General features: G+C 41.8%; 1 protein-coding gene across 2 annotated transcripts in view; it reads left to right on the top strand.

The window, feature by feature from the left end:
- The window catches only part of EPM2A (EPM2A glucan phosphatase, laforin), a 242,308-nt gene extending 225,535 nt beyond the window's left edge, over nucleotides 1-16,773 (top strand). For both annotated transcript variants that reach the window (XM_063917946.1, XM_063917945.1), the window contains one exon: nucleotides 12,535-16,773. In XM_063917946.1, the coding sequence (XP_063774016.1) occupies nucleotides 12,535-12,812 (278 nt within the window). In that variant the 3' untranslated portion in view covers nucleotides 12,813-16,773. The remainder of the gene's footprint in view (nucleotides 1-12,534) is intronic.
- Nucleotides 16,774-19,216: the final 2,443 nt, after the last annotated feature.

Below are 19,216 nucleotides of genomic sequence, written 5' to 3'. Positions count from 1 at the left end.
TACGTCACGTGGAGCGCATTCATCATATGTCAGTGACAAGTTCAAAAACTTTGGGTGACAGCGGAAGCAGTCAACTGATAACTAAATCCCTTCTTCCTCTTGTACCCAAGCTCCTGCAAACCACCCCACCAACTCCCTCAACGTCAACTTCCTCCTCAGTCAGGAACGTCCTAGTCCTGCAGGCCATGTTACTGTCAAGACTGAGGAGTCCTCTCCTAACCGGGATTCCTCATTAGGATCCTTGAGTGGTACGCCTGCTGTTGCTGCTACTGCTGTTGTTGCTGCTGGGAGTTGATCATCATCCCAGAGGGGAAGTCGGAAGACCACTTGTACTACTTTCAGTAAGCAATTGACTGTCCATCGGTCCTTTGTGAGGAAGATGAAATATGACAGCAGTCATCCTTTTGCAAAGCGTATAACTGAGGCCTTGACAGCTGTGTTTGGTGTTAGAGGTGCGTCCGGTATCCACCATTAGTTCAGTGGCACTTAGAGATTTGATGGAGATAGTGTGTCCCTGGTATCAAATCCCATCTAGGTTCCACTTCTCTAGGCAGGCGATACCGAGAATGTACACAGACGTCAGAAAAAGAGTCACCAGTGTCCTACAAAATGCGGTTGTATCCAGTGTCCACTTAACCACGGACATTTGGACAAGTGGAACAGGGCAGACTAAGGACTATATGACTGTAACAGCCCACTGGGTAGATGTATGGCCTCCCGCAGCAACAACAGCAGCGGCACCAGTAGCAGCATCTCGCAAACGTCAACTCGTTCCTAGGCAGGCTACGCAATGTATCCCCGCTTTCCATAAGAGGCACACAGCTGACAACCTCTTACGGAAACTGAGGAACATCATCACAGAATGGCTTACCCCAATTGGACTCTCCTGGGGATTTGTGAAATCTGACAACGCCACCAACATTGTGCGTGCATTACATCTGGGAAAATTCCAGCATGTCCCATGTTTTGCACATACAATTAATTAATTAATACAATTAATTTGGTGGTGCAGAGTTATTTAAAAAATGAGAGGGGTGTGCAGGAGATGCTGTCAGTGGCCCAAAAAATTGCGGGCCACTTTCGGCATTCTGAATCATTGGAGGTCCGAAACGCGTTAAGCAAGGTGCCTGTGACCGTGGAAATTTCGGAGGGGTGGAACTGGTACTCTTACCATCGGTGTGGACTTCCAGGACTCTCTCTGGGATTCATTTTCGCTGTTTGTGAGGAATAGAAACCCCCATATTTTATATGCTGATACTTTTTATGTGTAATGTGAGTGTGCTTTTAAAAAAATTAAAACTGTGTTAAAAAATCTCACAGTGTTGCACTAATGATATTTCTCCCGAGGTATTGACCTAAAGAAATACGGGAAAGAAGTACGATCTTGGCTGTATTGTGGAATTCAATATATGCGATTTCTAAGTCCCTTCATGTGAGTGGAATATTAATAAAAATTGGGATCGTTTTTGTTATCAAACGGTGTTGCACTATCAATCATTCTCTTTTTGAGGTCAATATCGAGAATGGATACATTCACTAACGAAGCAACACTAGCATCCATGAACGAGTTAATCAGGTTGTGATAGTTGTTATCATATGCATGTTCCTTCTGTCTGCGCCACTGGTTTTATTCAGTTTGTATCTTTGCACTGCGTGCCGAATACTGGAGCACCAGCAAACACTCCCGAACCTGCCTCGCCATCAACTGAAGCAAGAGGTGGTAACAAGGTGGAATTCAACCCTCTATATGCTTCAGAGGATGGAGGAGCAGCAAAAGGCCATTCAAGCCTATACATCCACCTACGATATAGGCAAAGGAGGGGTAATCCACCTGACTCAAGCGCAGTGGAGAATGATTTCCATCTTGTGCAAGGTTCTCCAACCCTTCGAACTTGCCACACGTGAAGTCAGTTCAGACACTGCCAGCTTGAGTCAGTTCATTCCTCTCATCAGGATTTTCCAGAAGCAGCTGGATAAATTGAAGGAGGAGCTAAGATGGAGCGATCCTGCAAACTATGTGGGACTTGTGGATGGAGCCCTTCATTCGCTTTGCCAAGATTCAAGGGTGGTCAATCTGTTGAAATCAGAGCACTACATTTTGGCCACCGTGCTCGATCTTAGGTTTAAAGCCTACGTTGTATCTCTCTATCCAGCAGACACAAGTTTGCAGAGGTGCAAAGACCTGCTGGTTAGTAAATTGTCAACTTAAGCGGAATGTGACCCGTCAACAGCTCCTCCTTCAATTTCTCCCGCCACTTGGGCTGCAAGGAAAAGGATAAGATTTCCTAGCCCACCCGCTGGCGGTGATGCAGGGCAGTCAGGAGCAATAGCTGACATCTGGTCCGGACTGAAGGACCTGCCAACGATTACTGTCATGTCTACTGTCACTGCATATGATTCTGTCACCATTGAAAGAATGGTGGAGGATTATATGATTGACAGCATCCAAGTAGGCATGTCAGACATATACTGGCAGGAAAAAGAGGCAATTTGGATGCCCTTGCACAAACTGGCATTATTTTACCTAAGTTGCCCCCCCTCCAGTGTGTACTCCGAAAGAGTGTTTAGTGCAGCCGGTAACCTTGTTAGCGATCGGTGTAGTAGGTTACTTCCACTAAATGTGGAGAAGATGATGTTCATGAAAATTAATTATAAATTCCTCCGGGAAGATCTTTACCAGCAATTGCCTCCAGAAAGTGCACAGGGACCTGTGATGGTGGATTCCAGTGGGGACGAATTAATACTCAGTGAGGAGAATGTACACGGTGAAAGGGGTGAGGAATCGGAGGATGATGATGAGGACGACATCTTGCCTCTGTAGAGCCAGTTTGTGCAATGAGAGATTGAGTTCTTCTTTTTTGGTGGGGGCCCAAACAAACCAGTAATTTCAGCCACAGTCGTGAAATGATGGGTTTGTTAAAGTGTGCATGTCCTGTTTATACAACATAAGGGTGGATGGGTGGGCCCAAGGACATTTCCATCTTGCACCTTTTTTCTTTGCATCATGTGCTGTTTGGGGACTAGTTTTTTTAAGTGCCATCCTGTCTGTAACTGCAGTGGCACTCCTAGATGGGCCAGGTGTTTGTGCCGCACACTTGTGTCACTTAGCTTGGCCATCCAGCTACCTCATTGCACTTCTTTTTCTTCTTTGCATCATGTGCTGTTTTGGGCCTAGTTTTAAAATCTGCCATCTTGTCTGCCACTGCAGTGCCACTCCTAGATGGGCCAGGTGTTTGTGCTGCACACTTGTGTCGCTTAGCTTAGTCATACAGCTACCTCATAGCACCTCTTTTTCTTCTTTGCATCATGCTGTTTGGGGCCTATTTATTAAATCTGCCATCCTTTCTGTAACTGCAGTACCACTCCTAGGGGTTTATTTACTAAAGTTCCGAGTTTGTCCGATTTTTGTTTTTTTTTCTAAGTGGCAACACGGGAATTTACTAAGCACATATCTAGGCAGTGTTTGGGCTATTTGTAATGGTTTTCACCGCAAAGTTCAGAAATACGAATGAATATACCATCGGTCAAACGCGGCTGTTTGTTCATACAACACGGGAATTTACTATTCATTCGTATTTGGGTGTTTGACTCTCAATGCTCAATTGCGATCGTATTTTTTTGCGATTCGTTAAAAAAAGGAGCAAAAAAATAGACCTGCTTTTTTCAGGCATGTTTACATGTGTTGCAACTTAAAAATCACTCACACCTGAATTAGGATGCCTATAAAAGGATCTTAGGCCCATTTCAAACAACCTACACTCAGAAATGGCTGCTGGAGTATGGTGCAGTGATATTTTGTGTGCTGTGGGATTCCTCAGACTCATACATCAGCCTGTAAGTAATCAGGGCCAAGAAACTGAACAAGGTCAGCAGGTTGTACAGGTTTCGCGTGGGCTGCACAGGCCTCGTTTTTTTAGGGGGCGTTTAAACTTGAACGCATTGTCCGACGACAGGGTCATACAGATGTTCTGTCTAAATCGTAACAACATTTTCCATCTGTATTACCTGGTCAAACTGGGCCTAGACCCTGAGACAGCACGCTCTCGCCCTGTCTCAGGCCTGCACAAACTCCTGGCTGTGTTGCACTTTATGGCTACTGGGAGCTTTCAGGCTGTGTCTGGGGATGTCATTGGAATCTCACAGCCCACCTTTTCCAGAATTCTAACACAGGTGACATATACCTAACAACCTCATCTGTTTGTTGTTATAATTACTCTCAGTAGCCAGTGATGATGTTATGTCATTAAATCACATTAACTTTTTTCCACAAATATACACACAGGTGTTTGATGTTTTGCAGCCCCACATCGATGCCTCAGTCTGCTTCCCTACCCAGGAGTCTCAGTGGCATGCCGTCAGGGTAGCTTTCTATGAGCTTGCTGGCATGCCCAATGTGCTGGGAGCCATAGATTGCACACAAATTCAGCTGAGACCACCTAGGGGCAAGCAGCACATATATACTAATCAACATCTAGACCACTCCACAAATGTGCAGGTGGTTTGTGATGCAAATCTAAAAATAATGAGTGTTGTTGCTGGTTACCCTGGGGACTGCCATGACTCCTTCATCCTCAGTCAGTCATCCGTCTTTGATAAGTTTGAGGATGGACAAATGCCAGATGGATGGCGCTGGGTATGTAATTTGATATGTGTAGGACTTTGTATACTATGCAAAAATACACTGTGTTACTTATGTGTTGCTGTATCTTAACATGAAGCACATTACTATATCTGTCTTTCAGATGATGGAGGAAATGGCTGTTTCTCTTGGCTTCTAACTCCATTGTCCCGACCTGATTCCCCTGCTGAACACAATTACAATAATGCACATAAGTCCACGCGGAATGTGATAGAAAGATGTTTTGGAGTACTGAAATTTAGGTTTTGGTGTCTGGATAAGTCTGGTGGGCTTTTGTTGCATAGTCCTTTGAAGGCGACTCAAATTGTGTTCTGCTGCTGCTTTCTTCATAACATGTGTTTGCAACAAGATCTGCCACATGTTGATGAGGATGATGAAGAAAGCAGTCAGCAAGCAGAAGATTTAGAGACATCTGGCGACACTTGGAGTACACATGTAGGGAGGCAGGTAAGGCAAGACCTCATAATTACACATTTTTAACGTAAGTATGTTTTGCTTCTTTCGTTTGTTGTGTAGGCCTAAATATATTATGGTAATTTATATTAAAAAAAAACATTACTCAGAATGTGTCTGTCTTCTTTAGACATGCAAACATACCCTTGCTATATGCAAAACAAATGCAGCATGCGTATTGTGTTTATTTAAATTGTCAAAACATCAGATTATGAGTCACATGTATGAAGTCTGGATAAGTATGAAATAAATAAAAATGTAAATTTGTAAAAAACACACATAATCCTGATAAGAATTGATTATGTTATTTACTTTATGAATGTGTGTTACGTCCTAATGTAACACTTTACCACATTTAATATCTTATTCTTGAGGAATACATGTGTCCCTATGTGTGATGTTCCATTGGATATAAGGGACACAAACGTAGTCTCATCCAAAATAATTTATTTGTTATGTTTGCTGGAGTAAACTTGCAGATTTGGAAGTCAATACACAGTTCTCCACATATATCCATTATTACACACTTTATTATTTTTTTATAAAAATGTTCAATTTCTTTGGTTATGCCTCATGTTTTAGAATCAGATTACTCCTTTTTACCACACACAAACATGGCAGAATAATAATTTCAATCATTTGGAAAATAATGATCTCAATTTGTTTATAACATATTAGGACACTCTTTTCTAACATAATAGTGTTATTATTGTAATGTCATCTATAGAAGAAATGTAAAAGAGTTAAAATTCACATTGTAAATTGTATTGGCCATGGATTAATCTGCATGCCTGCCAATTAGTATGGCTGCAGGATATGAGAGTGATTGGAATCAAGAAGTATTCATTAGATAATCAAATATAGTGGTCTTATTTCTGCATGCTAAAGACATTCTGCATGGCTGCCAATTAGTCTGACTGCAGGATACGAGAGTGATTGGAATCAAGAAGTATTCATTAGATAATCAAATATAGTGGTCTTATTTCTGCATGCTAAAGACATTCTGCATGGCTGCCAATTAGTCTGGCTGCAAGATATGAGAGTGATTGGAATCAAGAACTATTCATTAGATAATCAAATATAGTGGCCTTATTTCTGCATGCTAAGATCAATGTGCAGCTCAAAGAACATTTCCCTCCTTCAAAAAATACAAAGATGTTCAATAATAATTGTTAGGAAAAAGTCCTTTTGTTGTTTGTAATAATTCTAATTAATGATGTTGAATAAATTTACAAGGTGCTAAGTGGTATATATATTCAGACACTCATACACTTACTAACTGTGTTTGTTTTCTTCTCATAACAGAAATCGGTATCTATATGATTTATGTTTTTTTGGGTGGCTGCTTGGACTGGCCTTTGCCTTTACCACTGTGGTGTTGGCGTGCTCTGGTGCAGCACCTTGGTGGTGAGGACACAGGTGATATAATTGGAGTAGCTGTACCAGAACTGCTGCTTCTTTGCTGTTGGTGCTGGGATCTGAGTGTTTCATTGAGGTTAGTGAGGGTGTCATTGAGTTCACGTGTTGCAGCATTTTGATTTTCTAAAATTCTGGTGATAAATTAATCTATCATTTGATTGTTTTCTAAAATGTTGATGTAGCTTTGCTGTTGTCTGTGCTGTTCTTCCATTATGCGTTGTAAGTTGACATGTGTAATGTCTGCACGCATGATTTCCATGGTATTGGCAATTCTCGTGGTTGGTTCATTTTGACGGCTGATATTTCTGCTGATTCTTCTGAGGTGAGATGGTAGGCTTGAAAAAATTTGTGTCTGCCTACGCAGGCAATCCTGATTAGTGGCCTGCTGTGTAGCCCAACTGTCCCAAAACACTTGATCAGGGCCTTGTGCTACTGATGTTGTTGGGCTGTGTTGTGGTGATGGTGTGTTTTGCTGTGGTGGTGTACTCACAGGTGCTGGGGGGCTGTTTCCTCAATTACTGGCTGCATTTGTAAAATTATTGTCTCATCCACGTCACTGCGTTGCTGGTGTTGCGTAGGGATGCTGGTACCAGTACTAGAATCTGGAATAAAAAACATTTTGACATTCGTTATCCATATGTTAAAAAAATTACTCAAAAGCAATAAACATGGAACACACGCATTTGAATGGTGATTTCAGATATCTGCATAGCAACATCATCACTTATAACTTAAATACATACATATGCCTGTTTGTGGCAAATGTGTTTGGTTACTTCATTGTTAAAGCAAGCACATGAGTTGTATGGTAGATCAGACATACTAGACCATTAAAACACATTTGGAAGTATAATGTGTTGCCTTTTAGTGTCTAAACCAAAAACATAGTAATGTTTTTGCATGTTGGTGGCAATGTTAGATAAAACACACATGTTAAACTGAAGATTACAACCTTACTATTTGAGAAGCTTACACATGTGTTTATGTTGCAGCATCTTACAGACAATCTGCTACTGTATGACTGAAGTGGACATACATATCTTTACTGGATGTAGACAAGGCAATTTTGCTTGGGTTCCATTTGATGTTTTTGTGACTTCAGTAAGTAGGGCTGATTTTTCTGGTTGTCGAGTTTGAGTATAATTAAATGGATTATTACGAGATGACTAATATAGTTTTTTGTTACAGATTCTTACTCACAATCAAGATGAGGGGAGTTTGGTTGGCGTCTTGGAGGTGTGTCCAAAATTTGGAGTGGTGGGACCAAAGAAACTGCAGACAATCTTCGTGGCAGGGTAGCCTGCTGTGTTTGGGAGTGGCCATCAGACATGGCTTTCTTTGTTGGCACATGTGTCCTTTTTTTGTGTGGTTCAGGAGGCCGCCTTCTGCTGCTCAAGACTTCTATTGAGGGACCTATTATTTAAAGGAAAAAATTGGTATGGCCATACCTGTACTACAATGGACACTTTACCTGCTTCCGCAGCGTCATCATCATCAGATGTCATGGTACTGACTGTAGGGCGAGCAGTAGTGCTTTTTTTCCAACACTATAAATCATGAAACAAATAAAAGCACACATTTAATAATGCTATTGTTGTGAAATCCAACCATTATGTTTATAAACATTACTTCTTAAAAAAATTTCTTGGTTTTATTCCAAAAACAATTCATCCTAAAAAAAAAAAAAAAAATTGCAACCAAACACAATAGCCATATGCACTATGGAAAGTGCAACACAGGAAATAATGTACAGGACACAGACCTAGGACACAATTACAAATACATACACTAACAAGCCAAATCACACACATCTTGCTTTTCTTATCTAATGTAATTAATGAAAGTTGTAATATAGAAAATGCTCTGTGATGTGTCACTACAAACACACACTAGCACACAAATAAGTAAAGCATTGTTTACAAATCATAACCATCATAATAGTAATGTAACTAAGTCAGCAGTGTTGTGTCAGGGTAAAAATACAGCCTCAAACTGAACCAACAAATAGTGGGTTTGTCTTAAACATTACTACATTCTGTACTAATTAAAATACACATGTAACTGGTTTCAAAGTGACTTTGAACTATTCCAGCCTCTAACATGTCAACCACTGTTTTGTGAACATTGCACATGGATAACTTAAAAAAAAAACAAAAAAAAACCCAACCAACTTTAAAACACTAAAATGTGGTAAAGGACAAAATTACTGCGGTACAGTTCAATGACACAAGTCAAAAATACACATGGAAAATGTAATGTGAAAATACAACATGACATACAATAAAGTACTATGTTACATTGGCTTTTGTAGAAAACATTATCCAAAACTATGTATTTTCTGACGCGCACTTGAAGATGGTTGTAATGTGCAACGTCACATGACACACATTTTCCAAAAACATTAATACCTAACTAATGTAATAGAATGTTAAGAATAAAACACATGCTCACCATCCTTCCTGGGCCGATCGGAATCCTGGAAATGGGTTGCTGACTCTACTTCAGGAGGTATTAAACTCTGCATGGGCTCCTCATAGTCCAGATATCTGGCAATAAAGGGCTGACCACCACCGGTTCTGCGATCCGACTTCGCCTACTTGGCCATTTTGGACTTGACACGGCGCTTTATGTCATAGTACCGTTTGCGGCACGTGTCCTCCGTCCGCTTGACCACCCCCTCACTATTTACAGCAGCAACAACTTTCGCCCATAACACCGTCTTCTTCCGTGTTGGCACCTTGGCGGACTCAGGCCCAAATAGCTGCCGCTGATACTTCATCAGCTCCCGCACCAATGCCACATTTTCAGCATAGCTAAACCTTACATTCCGTCCAGTCTTAGTAGTGGTGCGTGGCTGCGGAGCTGTCTGTCACTATCACTCACTTGAGGCTGCTGCAGCAACCTCACCCACCTCCTCCACCTCAATAACCTCACTCTCACTTACCTCCTCCACCTGAACAACCTCCTCCCCCTCACTCACACCCTCCACCTCACTCACCTCAGCCACCTCTGAGTCAGACATAATTGTGTGGTTAAACAATTAACACAAAAAATAATAAGACAAACAACACACTCCTCCACTATAAATAAAAAAAGACTAGGACAAAAAATGAGACAAACCCAAAAAAACAAGACTACAAGAATGACAAGACTACTTTCAAACACAATACTACACTCAGAAATTGCTAACAAAACTCCTCACCAAACCAACTACTCACCAACCTCCACAGCACAACCTCTCTCCTCACCACTAAATAAACCCACGAGGTGTGGACGGTTTTGGGCGTATTTATATGGTTGCGCACAGACACTCCTACATCAGAAACACAACCAATCACAAACGTGGATGAAAATCGAAACTAAAAGTGAAAATGCGGCCGTGGTTGGTAAAAAAAAACCCTGCTGCGTTTAACAGTGAAAATAATCAAGTAAAAACAACAAAAACACGAACGCAAACGTCATTGACGGCCGTAAATGGTCCAAAAAAAATACGACTGCCATCGACATCGGAAAATACGAAAACCAATAACTTGACAGCTTCGTAAATTAGCGTAGATAGATTCAAAAAGTTGCATGAAAATGCACCCGATAAAAAATGAGTTTAAACTCTACACAAACCGACTCAAACACAAATATTAGTAAATAAACCCCCTAGATGGGCCTGGTGTTTGTGCCGCACACTTGTGTCGCTTAGCTTGGCCATCCAGCTACCTAATTGCACCTCTTTTTCTTCTTTGCATCCTTTGCTGTTTGGGGACTAGTTTTTGAATAATGCCATCTTGTCTGCAACTGCAGTGCCACTCCTAGATGGGCCAGGTGTTTGTGCCGCTTAGCTTAGTCATACAGCCACCTCAGTGCAACTTTTAGGCCTAAAAATAATATTGTGAGGTGTGAGGTGTTCAGAATAGACTGGAAATGAGTGGAAATGATTGTTATTGAGGTTAATAATACCGTAGGAGCAAAATTACCCATATATTCAGTGATTTTAGCTGTTTTTATGTTTTTTCCCCTAAAATCATCCAGATCCAAAACCAAAACACGAAAGGGTGGTTTTGGCAAAACCAAAGCACGAAAATGGAATTAGTACCAAAACACAAAACACGAAAAGTGACCACCGCACATCTCTAGTTGTTTGTAACTTATCAGGACATCATAATAACCTAGGTCCCTGGGATACCACTTAATGAAAAAATATTGTTTGTCATAATTTAATTATTCCAGAAGGTCAAAAGCTAGTAATGAATGCATGTCTACCGCTTGTAGATTCTACATTGATACCATGGCATGAAAACAAGATTCCTATTTATATGAAAGTTCTTAAAACAGGTCTTTGTCTCCATTAGGGAAACAGAACGATAAAGTTGCATTTTTAAATTCTGTGCAGTAACTTTTAAATCAAACTGGAACTCTCGGTGATTAAGACATGAAAACATATTAGCTTTTTTCAACCTTTCCTAATGAGCATATAAAAAAGAAATCAATGCCAGCATCGATCATTCGTCTTGAACATTTGGTCTCCGTGGTATGTGCTATTCAACTAAAAAAATAAATTACTTTTTTTTAGAGCAATTTACTTCATTTGCCAGGCTATGGAACCATGACTTCTTAAAAATATAAGAGGGCAAAATATCAGAGAAATAAAAAAACAACATAATGATGTTTATGAAATGTCTTCGAGCTTTCTTTTCTGTATAACAAAAATAATGTTTCCTGTAAATAAATGTTACCAGACATGTACTATTACGTTGGTTATACAGTACATCTGGATATTTGGTGGCAGTGGCGGTGGGGAGCAGGTACTAATCACCTGGGCCCGAGCTTGGTAATGGGGCCCTGGTCCACGGTCCCCCCTCCCTCGAGTATACTTATCTATATCTGAGAAGCGGATCCTTCCTCCATGTCCGGCGCCATCTTCCCAGTGACATCTTCGGGAAGCTGGAGCTGCACATTGAAAGCAAAGACTCCGGCACTGTGTCAGAATCTTTTTTCTCTAGTGCACATGCGCCATCTTCCCAAATATTACTGGGAAGATGGTGCTGGCCGAGGAGCAACCAGTGCTCCCCCACACCTCCCCGGCCTCTCCCTCCCCAGATCTGAATGGTGCTCCTCTGGAGCGCGCAGGGTTGCAATTGATTGATTTCTTTATTATTTTTTTGTGTGGGAACATGGACACCTCCCTCCTCACCTGTTTAGGCCACACTCTGGGGGTCAGACAGTGTGGTTTAGTGATGTCATAGTTATGGATCTATACATTTTTAAAGAAAGGTAAAGTATGTGGGAAACTATATATACAGGATCTTGGCAAGATCCCGGCGGTTAGGATCCCGGCTGTCAAATGACCAATACCGGAATCCTGACACTCGTAACCCAGACAACCGGGATCCCGATCGAGTGACTACTAGGTAGTCGGACGGGTAAGTGGTGGGGGAGGGGTTAGTTTGAGACTGCAGGGGGAGAGTTGGGGTTAGGCTGCGGAAAGGGGGGGGTTAGGTTTAGGCTGCGGGGAGCGGGGGTTAAGGTTAGGCAAGCCCGGGGAAGGGTATGCTGCGTGTGTGTGTGTGGGGGGTTAGGTTTAGTCTGTGGGGAAGGGGATTAGGTTTAAGCACCACTGGGTAGGATTAGGGTTAGGCTGCAGAGTGGGGGGGGGGGGGGGTTAGGTTTAGGCTGCAGTAAGGGAGGGTAAGAGTGTGAGAAATTGCTTGCTTCCCAACCCCTGTCAGGATTCTAAACAGCGGGATGCCCCGGTCGGTGTCTATGGGTGCGAATATACGCACATGCCTGTGAATGTGCGCATGCACCGCAAATAGCTGCAGCTCAGATTAGCGGGTGTGAATAGCCGCATCTTAGAAGGCCGCTGCTATAACTGTATATGCCAGTTTTGTCTGATATTAAACGACGTATATATTTTAAACTTAAAAAACTAAGCTTTTTTAAAAGTAGTTTTGTATAAAGTTACAATAACCATAATGTAAATGTGTAAACTTTTTGGGGCTAATACTGTCCTTTATTTCTGTTTTCAATAGGTCGAGTTCAGATGCTGCCACAAGCTGTGTATCTCCTGTACGGGCTTTTGGAAAATGGCCACACAGTGTATGTTCATTGCAATGCAGGGGTTGGCAGATCCACTGCTGCAGTATGTGGTTTTCTCATGTATGTGATTGGTTGGAGCCTCCGAAAGGTGCAGTACTTTCTTGCCTCTAGAAGACCAGCGGTGTACATTGATGAAGAGGCGTTGACACGCGCTGAGGAAGATTTCCATCAGAAGTTTGGTCAGCTTCGTTCTACTGTGTGTGTAATGTAGCACACAGTTGTCTAACTCATATACTTTAGGAATGCAGCATTTGTTGCATGTAGATGTTTCAAATGGGTATGGTATACAAGGTAGACAGTTAAAAAATAGATGGTCATTAGGCCGACACCATAAGGTCGACAGGGTCAAAAGTCCAACAAGTCCAAAGGTGGACAGGGTTAAAAGATCAAACACACACACACACACACACACACACACACACACACACACACACACACACACACACAAGAAGTGTTATTTTGTTTTATTAAACATGTTTGGGCTCGCCACAAGGTCCTAAAGGTAAAAGTTTGTGACATTGATAGTTAATGAAAAATAAAAGTTGTAAAGGCATGAAAAATTCTAACAAAAAATATGTCGACGTTGTCGACCTTTTGACTTTCAGACTTTTAACCCTGTTGACCTTTTGACCCTGTCGACCTAATGACTGTCTATCTTTTAACTGTCTATCAACCGCTTTCCATTTCAAATAGTTTTGTTTTCAAACTCTTCTTAGTTAATTATTAGAAGTTATAAAGTACAATATGATAAGAATAATATAAAACCAATCTTTTTCAAGCTGTTGCCCTTTGTGCACATTAAAATTAATAACAAACCTTTAATCCTCCTTAAATGTGCAAAAAGGGTGCGAAGGAAAGGACGTTGGTGGATTCTCAAGGGCCAGGGCAGTTTACCACCAGATGGCTAGGTACTAAAATGGAATCACTGAGAAATCATCTTGGTTGTTCAATAACAGTAGAACCTTAGATACTGACAACAACTTTTGACTTCAAATCAATTGATTCATATTGTAGGATACAAGTCAGAATAGTAGAAAGCTGGTTCTTCCCATATAATATTTCACAGAATTATCTTTGTGCACCTATTGGAGAATTTGAGATACTGTAGTGTATGTGGTCCTATTTGATTACTAACATTATGTCAGGTGTGGTTAAACATTAAGGTGCTCAAATATGTATGTCTGTTTTGTGTATACCTTGTTTTTGTGTAGTGTGGTATAAAATGAGGACATTGAGGATTTCAACATTCAGAATGTCAATATTTTCTTAATGTCAACATTGTGACTGACCATATTTGGCATGTTGACCATGTGGATTTCCATAGGCAAGATGAGTATCCCCAAACTTGACCCTAAACCTAACCAGAACCTAACACTAACTCTGTAATCATAAGAAATTCGCCTGTCAACATTCACAATATTGACATTACAGTATATTATGTCCACATTCTGTCATTGTCAACATTGTAAATGTCAACATTATGAAGGTTTGCCATGTTTGTGTATTCTCTGTTTTTATGTATTCTCTCTTCCAAACTGTCCGGCACTGGGAAGCACTGTAGCACATTATTAATGGAACATTTTCATAGTTTTAGTTATCCTAAACATCCCTGAGATCTTGCTCGCATTGATGGGCTTCTAACAGGATAAATAAATGCACATACAGTACAGTACAGCACAGCATAGTTGGTGGAGGCCGAGAACGCATTGCAGACAATCGGCTATTGTCAAACATATCATAATACAGACTGGGTGGATTGTATGTCCCAGATGCAGCTTGGTCAGACTGGACATTCTTCAAAGTGTGGATCACTAGATCAACCATAATTAGGTCAACAATCACTAGGTCGATAGGGTCACCTGGTTGACATGTAAAAGGTGACACCTGAAAAGGTCAACAGTTACTAAAGATCGACACAGTAATGGTTGACAGTTTATTTGTACATTAAACCATGTAAAAACCATAGACTGTTGACCTATTTACTGTCGACCTATCATCTGGATACCCTACAAGGACATGTACAGGTCATCTTTCATGAGCAGCATACCTCATCCAGTTTCCAAGGGGAAATGCCTCCAAATCACAAACAGCCAAACTACAGTATGGCGGCTGATCATCAATACTTTCCCACCTATGTGTGCTTCAAATGTTAACAATAAATGAGAAAACAGAAATCAAAGAAAAACATTATAGTATAAACAAAATAAGCTAAAAAGAAACCTGCAGAACAAACAACTGAAACACGTGGTGGGAAGCTCTCCCACAACCCATCTATTTATCTTGATCTATGCCCCACACCCACCCCGCCACATACACAAACACTTTATATTGACCAGTACAGCAGTAAGGGACACGTCAATCAACCTGACCTCTGGTATGTGCACCAGTGGCCACTGGAGGCCGCCACACAGAACAAATGAAAATGAAAGTGATTATGCAGGGAGATGTTACAGACTGCTGGTCTGACTGTTTTACACTTGCGAGAGGGTGCTGGAGAGAGAAAGAGTTTGGGTAGGGGTAGGTTTTTGGTGTGACAGTTGCCATATATAACAACCTTTTATATTCAAAATTGACTGGATTTTCTATCCTTTTTGTTGATTTCCACTTACGATTACATTAATCTAACTCTGCTCTTCACCTTTGTGGTGCTGCCAGCAGCCACTGGAGGGACAAGGACACACACACACCCTATGTACACTGCACCCTCCAAAATATACTGCCCCTATATACACACTGCACCATCATACCCCTCCATATAGTGCCCCCTATACACAGGGCACAACCCTCCTCCATATACTGCTACCACCATATAACGCATACTCAACCCCCTCCTCCATATACTATGCTGCAACTCCAGGTTGGGATCCGGCAACAAGTAGCAGCAGTAACCAGGAAACAGATGTAGGAACCACCAGACGGTCCTGCAGCACTCAGAGTGAAGACATTGGGGACATGTGTGTCCACTTACCAGCAGGGGGAGAAAGTGAATCAGTCTGGCAGGAAGGGGTAAGACCCTATGTAAGGTGAGCAGTGCGATGACCGGGAGGAGGAGGGCTTGGGGCTGTGGCTGCAGATGATGTGAGTGAGGAGGCAGATAATCGGGTCAACTGCCTTATACATACTGCACGCTAGTGGAGCGGTGGGTTCCTGTGCTTCCCCCTCCCACACCCCACACAGGCCATGCCCAGACCCCTCCAGCCAGCTTCGGGTGGCTACTGGTGTCCTCTACCCCCAGATTGGGTAAGGGCTGTGCGGGGACTGGTGGGCTTACGCATGCCAGTACTGGTGTATATAGTGCAGCATCATTATAGCCTGCCCATTACAGATACAGAGCATCTATATATATAAAAGGCTAACCCTACACCCATGACAGAGCCCCAGCTCCCAGCAGCAGGACTTCAGGAAAGTCGATAGCTCCTGTGTGAGTAGCGAGATTCCCCCTATAATCCTGCCCTGGTGTCCATCATTTTGATGGGCTTTTAACTAGTCAGATATAAAGATTTAAGGCATCCCCATATCCAGGGCATTAAGTGTCTTTGAGCTTAGGCAGCACTCAGTTGTCTTAAGCCATCTAATAGTTGATAGACGTCTAATAGGACATACTGAGTATAAAACCATGATAAACACTTCCCCCTCTAAACTAAGTACATGTACAACATACAGTAGTTGGTTGTAAAGTTCACAGCTTTTTTTAATTGAATAATAAAGACTGTTGAGTGCAGATGAAAGTAATCAATTACAGCGGAACATAACATAATACACATGGGGCAGATGGTATGCCAGAGATTAAACTTATCTCTGTGGGGAGAATAACCCCCCTGAATTGGCCAGACTGGATGCTCCTCAAGGACACGCCCAGGGCCATTCTCAAGAGCAATGCTTTTCCACTATCAATCCATTGTTCTAATGGGATCTCAGCACGCCACCCATGTGACCTACACCAATCAACTACAGAAACTAAAACAGCTACTGTAGAAACAAGTCTAAGCCAACCTTACTTCCGGTCATATCCCATTATGGACATTGACAAGTTCACCAATTGAGAAGAGGTAATAGAAGGAAAAATATCAGCTGCTAAACAACCATTGCAGGACAGAAGGGTAATACTGTCCACTGTGTTATTTTCTTCTAATTATGTTGAGCACTTTTTTTTAAATATTTTATGCAGTTTACACTCTGATGTCTCTCTCCTTTCATTTCAATTTACACGGTGAAAAAGACAGATCACCAGACATGAACTACATCATGTCAAATGTGTTAGTTATGAAAATAGTGCCCGTACTCTCATTGGAATTATTAGCTGCACTCCTGTAGATGCTACCGTGTTATATACACAGGACATGCTACAAATAAGAAACATAAAATTGGTCTGTCATTTACAGAGTTATATATGTGTGTGTATAGGGTCTATTCATGAAGCAGTGAAAAGTGTGAAGAAGTGAGCTGGTGGAGAAGTTGCCCATGGCAACCAATCAGCTGCTACGTATAATTTTATAGAATGCACTTTATAACTTACCTCAAGACTGATTGGTTGCCATGGTAAACTTCTCCACTGGCTCACTTCTCCACTCTTCACTGCTTCATCAATATATCCCTTACTGCAGTGGTTCCCAACCTTTTTTGAATCATGGTGCCCTATAGTATTAGATTTTTTTTCACAGCACCCCTAGGCCAAAAGTTTCTTAATAAGAAATTTAGAAAAAATATAAAATTAAGTAAATTTTGTTTATATGTCATCCTTAGGTTACGTTATGTGGTGACGGACAAGATTCACTTCTGTTTGTCCACATTTTTTGTAATTGGCAGCCACCAGCACTGGTTTTGACCATAAATAATTTGAATTGGTCCTGAACCATCAAGCTAAGGCACCCCTGCAAGTGTCCCGAGGCACCGCAGGGAGCCGCGGCACACAGTTTGAGAGCCACTGTCTTACTAAGGGGGAGATGTACTAAGCCTTGAAAAGTGATACATTTCACAGTGATAAGGTGCCTGCCAATCAGCTCCTAACTGCCATGCCACAGACTGGAATTGAAAAATAACAGTTAGGAGCTGGTTGGTTCCTGATGAAGTCCTTTGATGACGAAACTAGTTGGGAGTGGCTCATCTTCGTAGACAGTTGTTTGCTGAAACCGTTCTGTGACCAGATAGATGGCAGGCTCTTCTTCCATGGACACCAGTGTTCGTAAATAATGTAAACTTACATGTACGTGGATATTTTTATTAGTAAAAGTTTTATTATCATTCATTCACGAGTGCGCTCTCCTGTTTGCATACTTTCATGTGTATAAATATATACATATATATATATATATATATATATATACACAGTATATATATAGGAAAGAGAAGTATAACGGACAAAGAATACAGAGAATTCCGTTTTTCTTTCCAAGCTCATGAAACCCCTGCACACAATATATATTCCTATCTATCTATCTATCTATCTATCTATCTATCTATCTATCTATCTATCTATCTAGTAGTGCATCTAATATTTTGATATTTTATATTGTACACATTGATCACAAAATGTCTTTGCAAACAATGGGCCTAATTCAGTAAGTATAGCAAATTCTGCTAATTAGCAGAATTTGCTATCCTTTGGAGCGCATGCTGGGGGCCGCCATTGCTGGGCAAGGCCACGCATCATGCTGATCGGAGCCTCCCCCCCATCAACAAGCAGAAATTGCGATTGCATCGCAATTTCTGCTTGTTAGCAGAAATAGAGGAAGCCTCCTGCCGGCACAGCTTAGCTTCGCTTGCAGGAGACCCGCTGCCATCTTCCCGATCATGTCGTCACGCAGCTGCCGCGATTATGCCCCCGACACGCCCCCATTCGCACCTCCCCGTCCCCTATTCGTCTGTCTCCGCCCCATAACGTTCTGTCTCCTCCTTGGAAATGGAACGTTGCCCGCCCCGCGACCGCCTCTGCCTGATTGAAAGGCAGAGGCGATAGCATTTTCTGCGCCCCCTGCAGAAAATGTGGGCGCATGCACAGGATAGGTACTGCCCATGCGTCCGCCTCTTTTTCTCAAAACTGTGAGCCAACCTGAATTAGGCCCTATATTTGCAGTTTTTCCTTCAGGGACTAACACACAAATATGCTTGGAGGTACTAACACGTGAGCAAGCCATGAAAAGTTCCCATGGGAGAAGCAGGTTATCCTGAGACGCTTGCAGGAAACTGCTGGTGATTGAACTGAAACAGAGAACTGAAGGGATAAGGGGTATACGGTGGTACGTGGCATAAACACATTCTTTCCTGCCCCACATCCTATTAGAATCTACCTCAATTAGGTTCCTCTGCAGAGCAGTCACTTTTAACTTAGATTCCTTTGCATAACTTGGGCGGAGTCAAGTTCCGCAGAAGTATAATCGTAATACCAACTTTCAGTGCTTTGAGTGTCATGTGTCGGGATTTTCCTTTATTGCGCCTCTCCCTGATGTCACATCAAGATCATACATACCTCAGTTTTTTTTCTAGATTTCTAAGCTATACAATAGTGAAAACAAGATATAAATTCAGGGCCTAATTCAGTAAGGATAGCAAATTCTGCTAATTAGCAGAATTTGCTATCCTTTTCCTAGCATGCTGGGGGGCGGCCATCGCCCCACC

The sequence above is a fragment of the Pseudophryne corroboree genome, chromosome 4 (assembly GCF_028390025.1).
Source record: "Pseudophryne corroboree isolate aPseCor3 chromosome 4, aPseCor3.hap2, whole genome shotgun sequence".
In the NCBI taxonomy this organism is placed as follows: domain Eukaryota; kingdom Metazoa; phylum Chordata; class Amphibia; order Anura; family Myobatrachidae; genus Pseudophryne; species Pseudophryne corroboree.
Note: the sequence above shows the minus strand (reverse complement) of the source record. Positions and strands in the feature narration are given on the sequence as shown.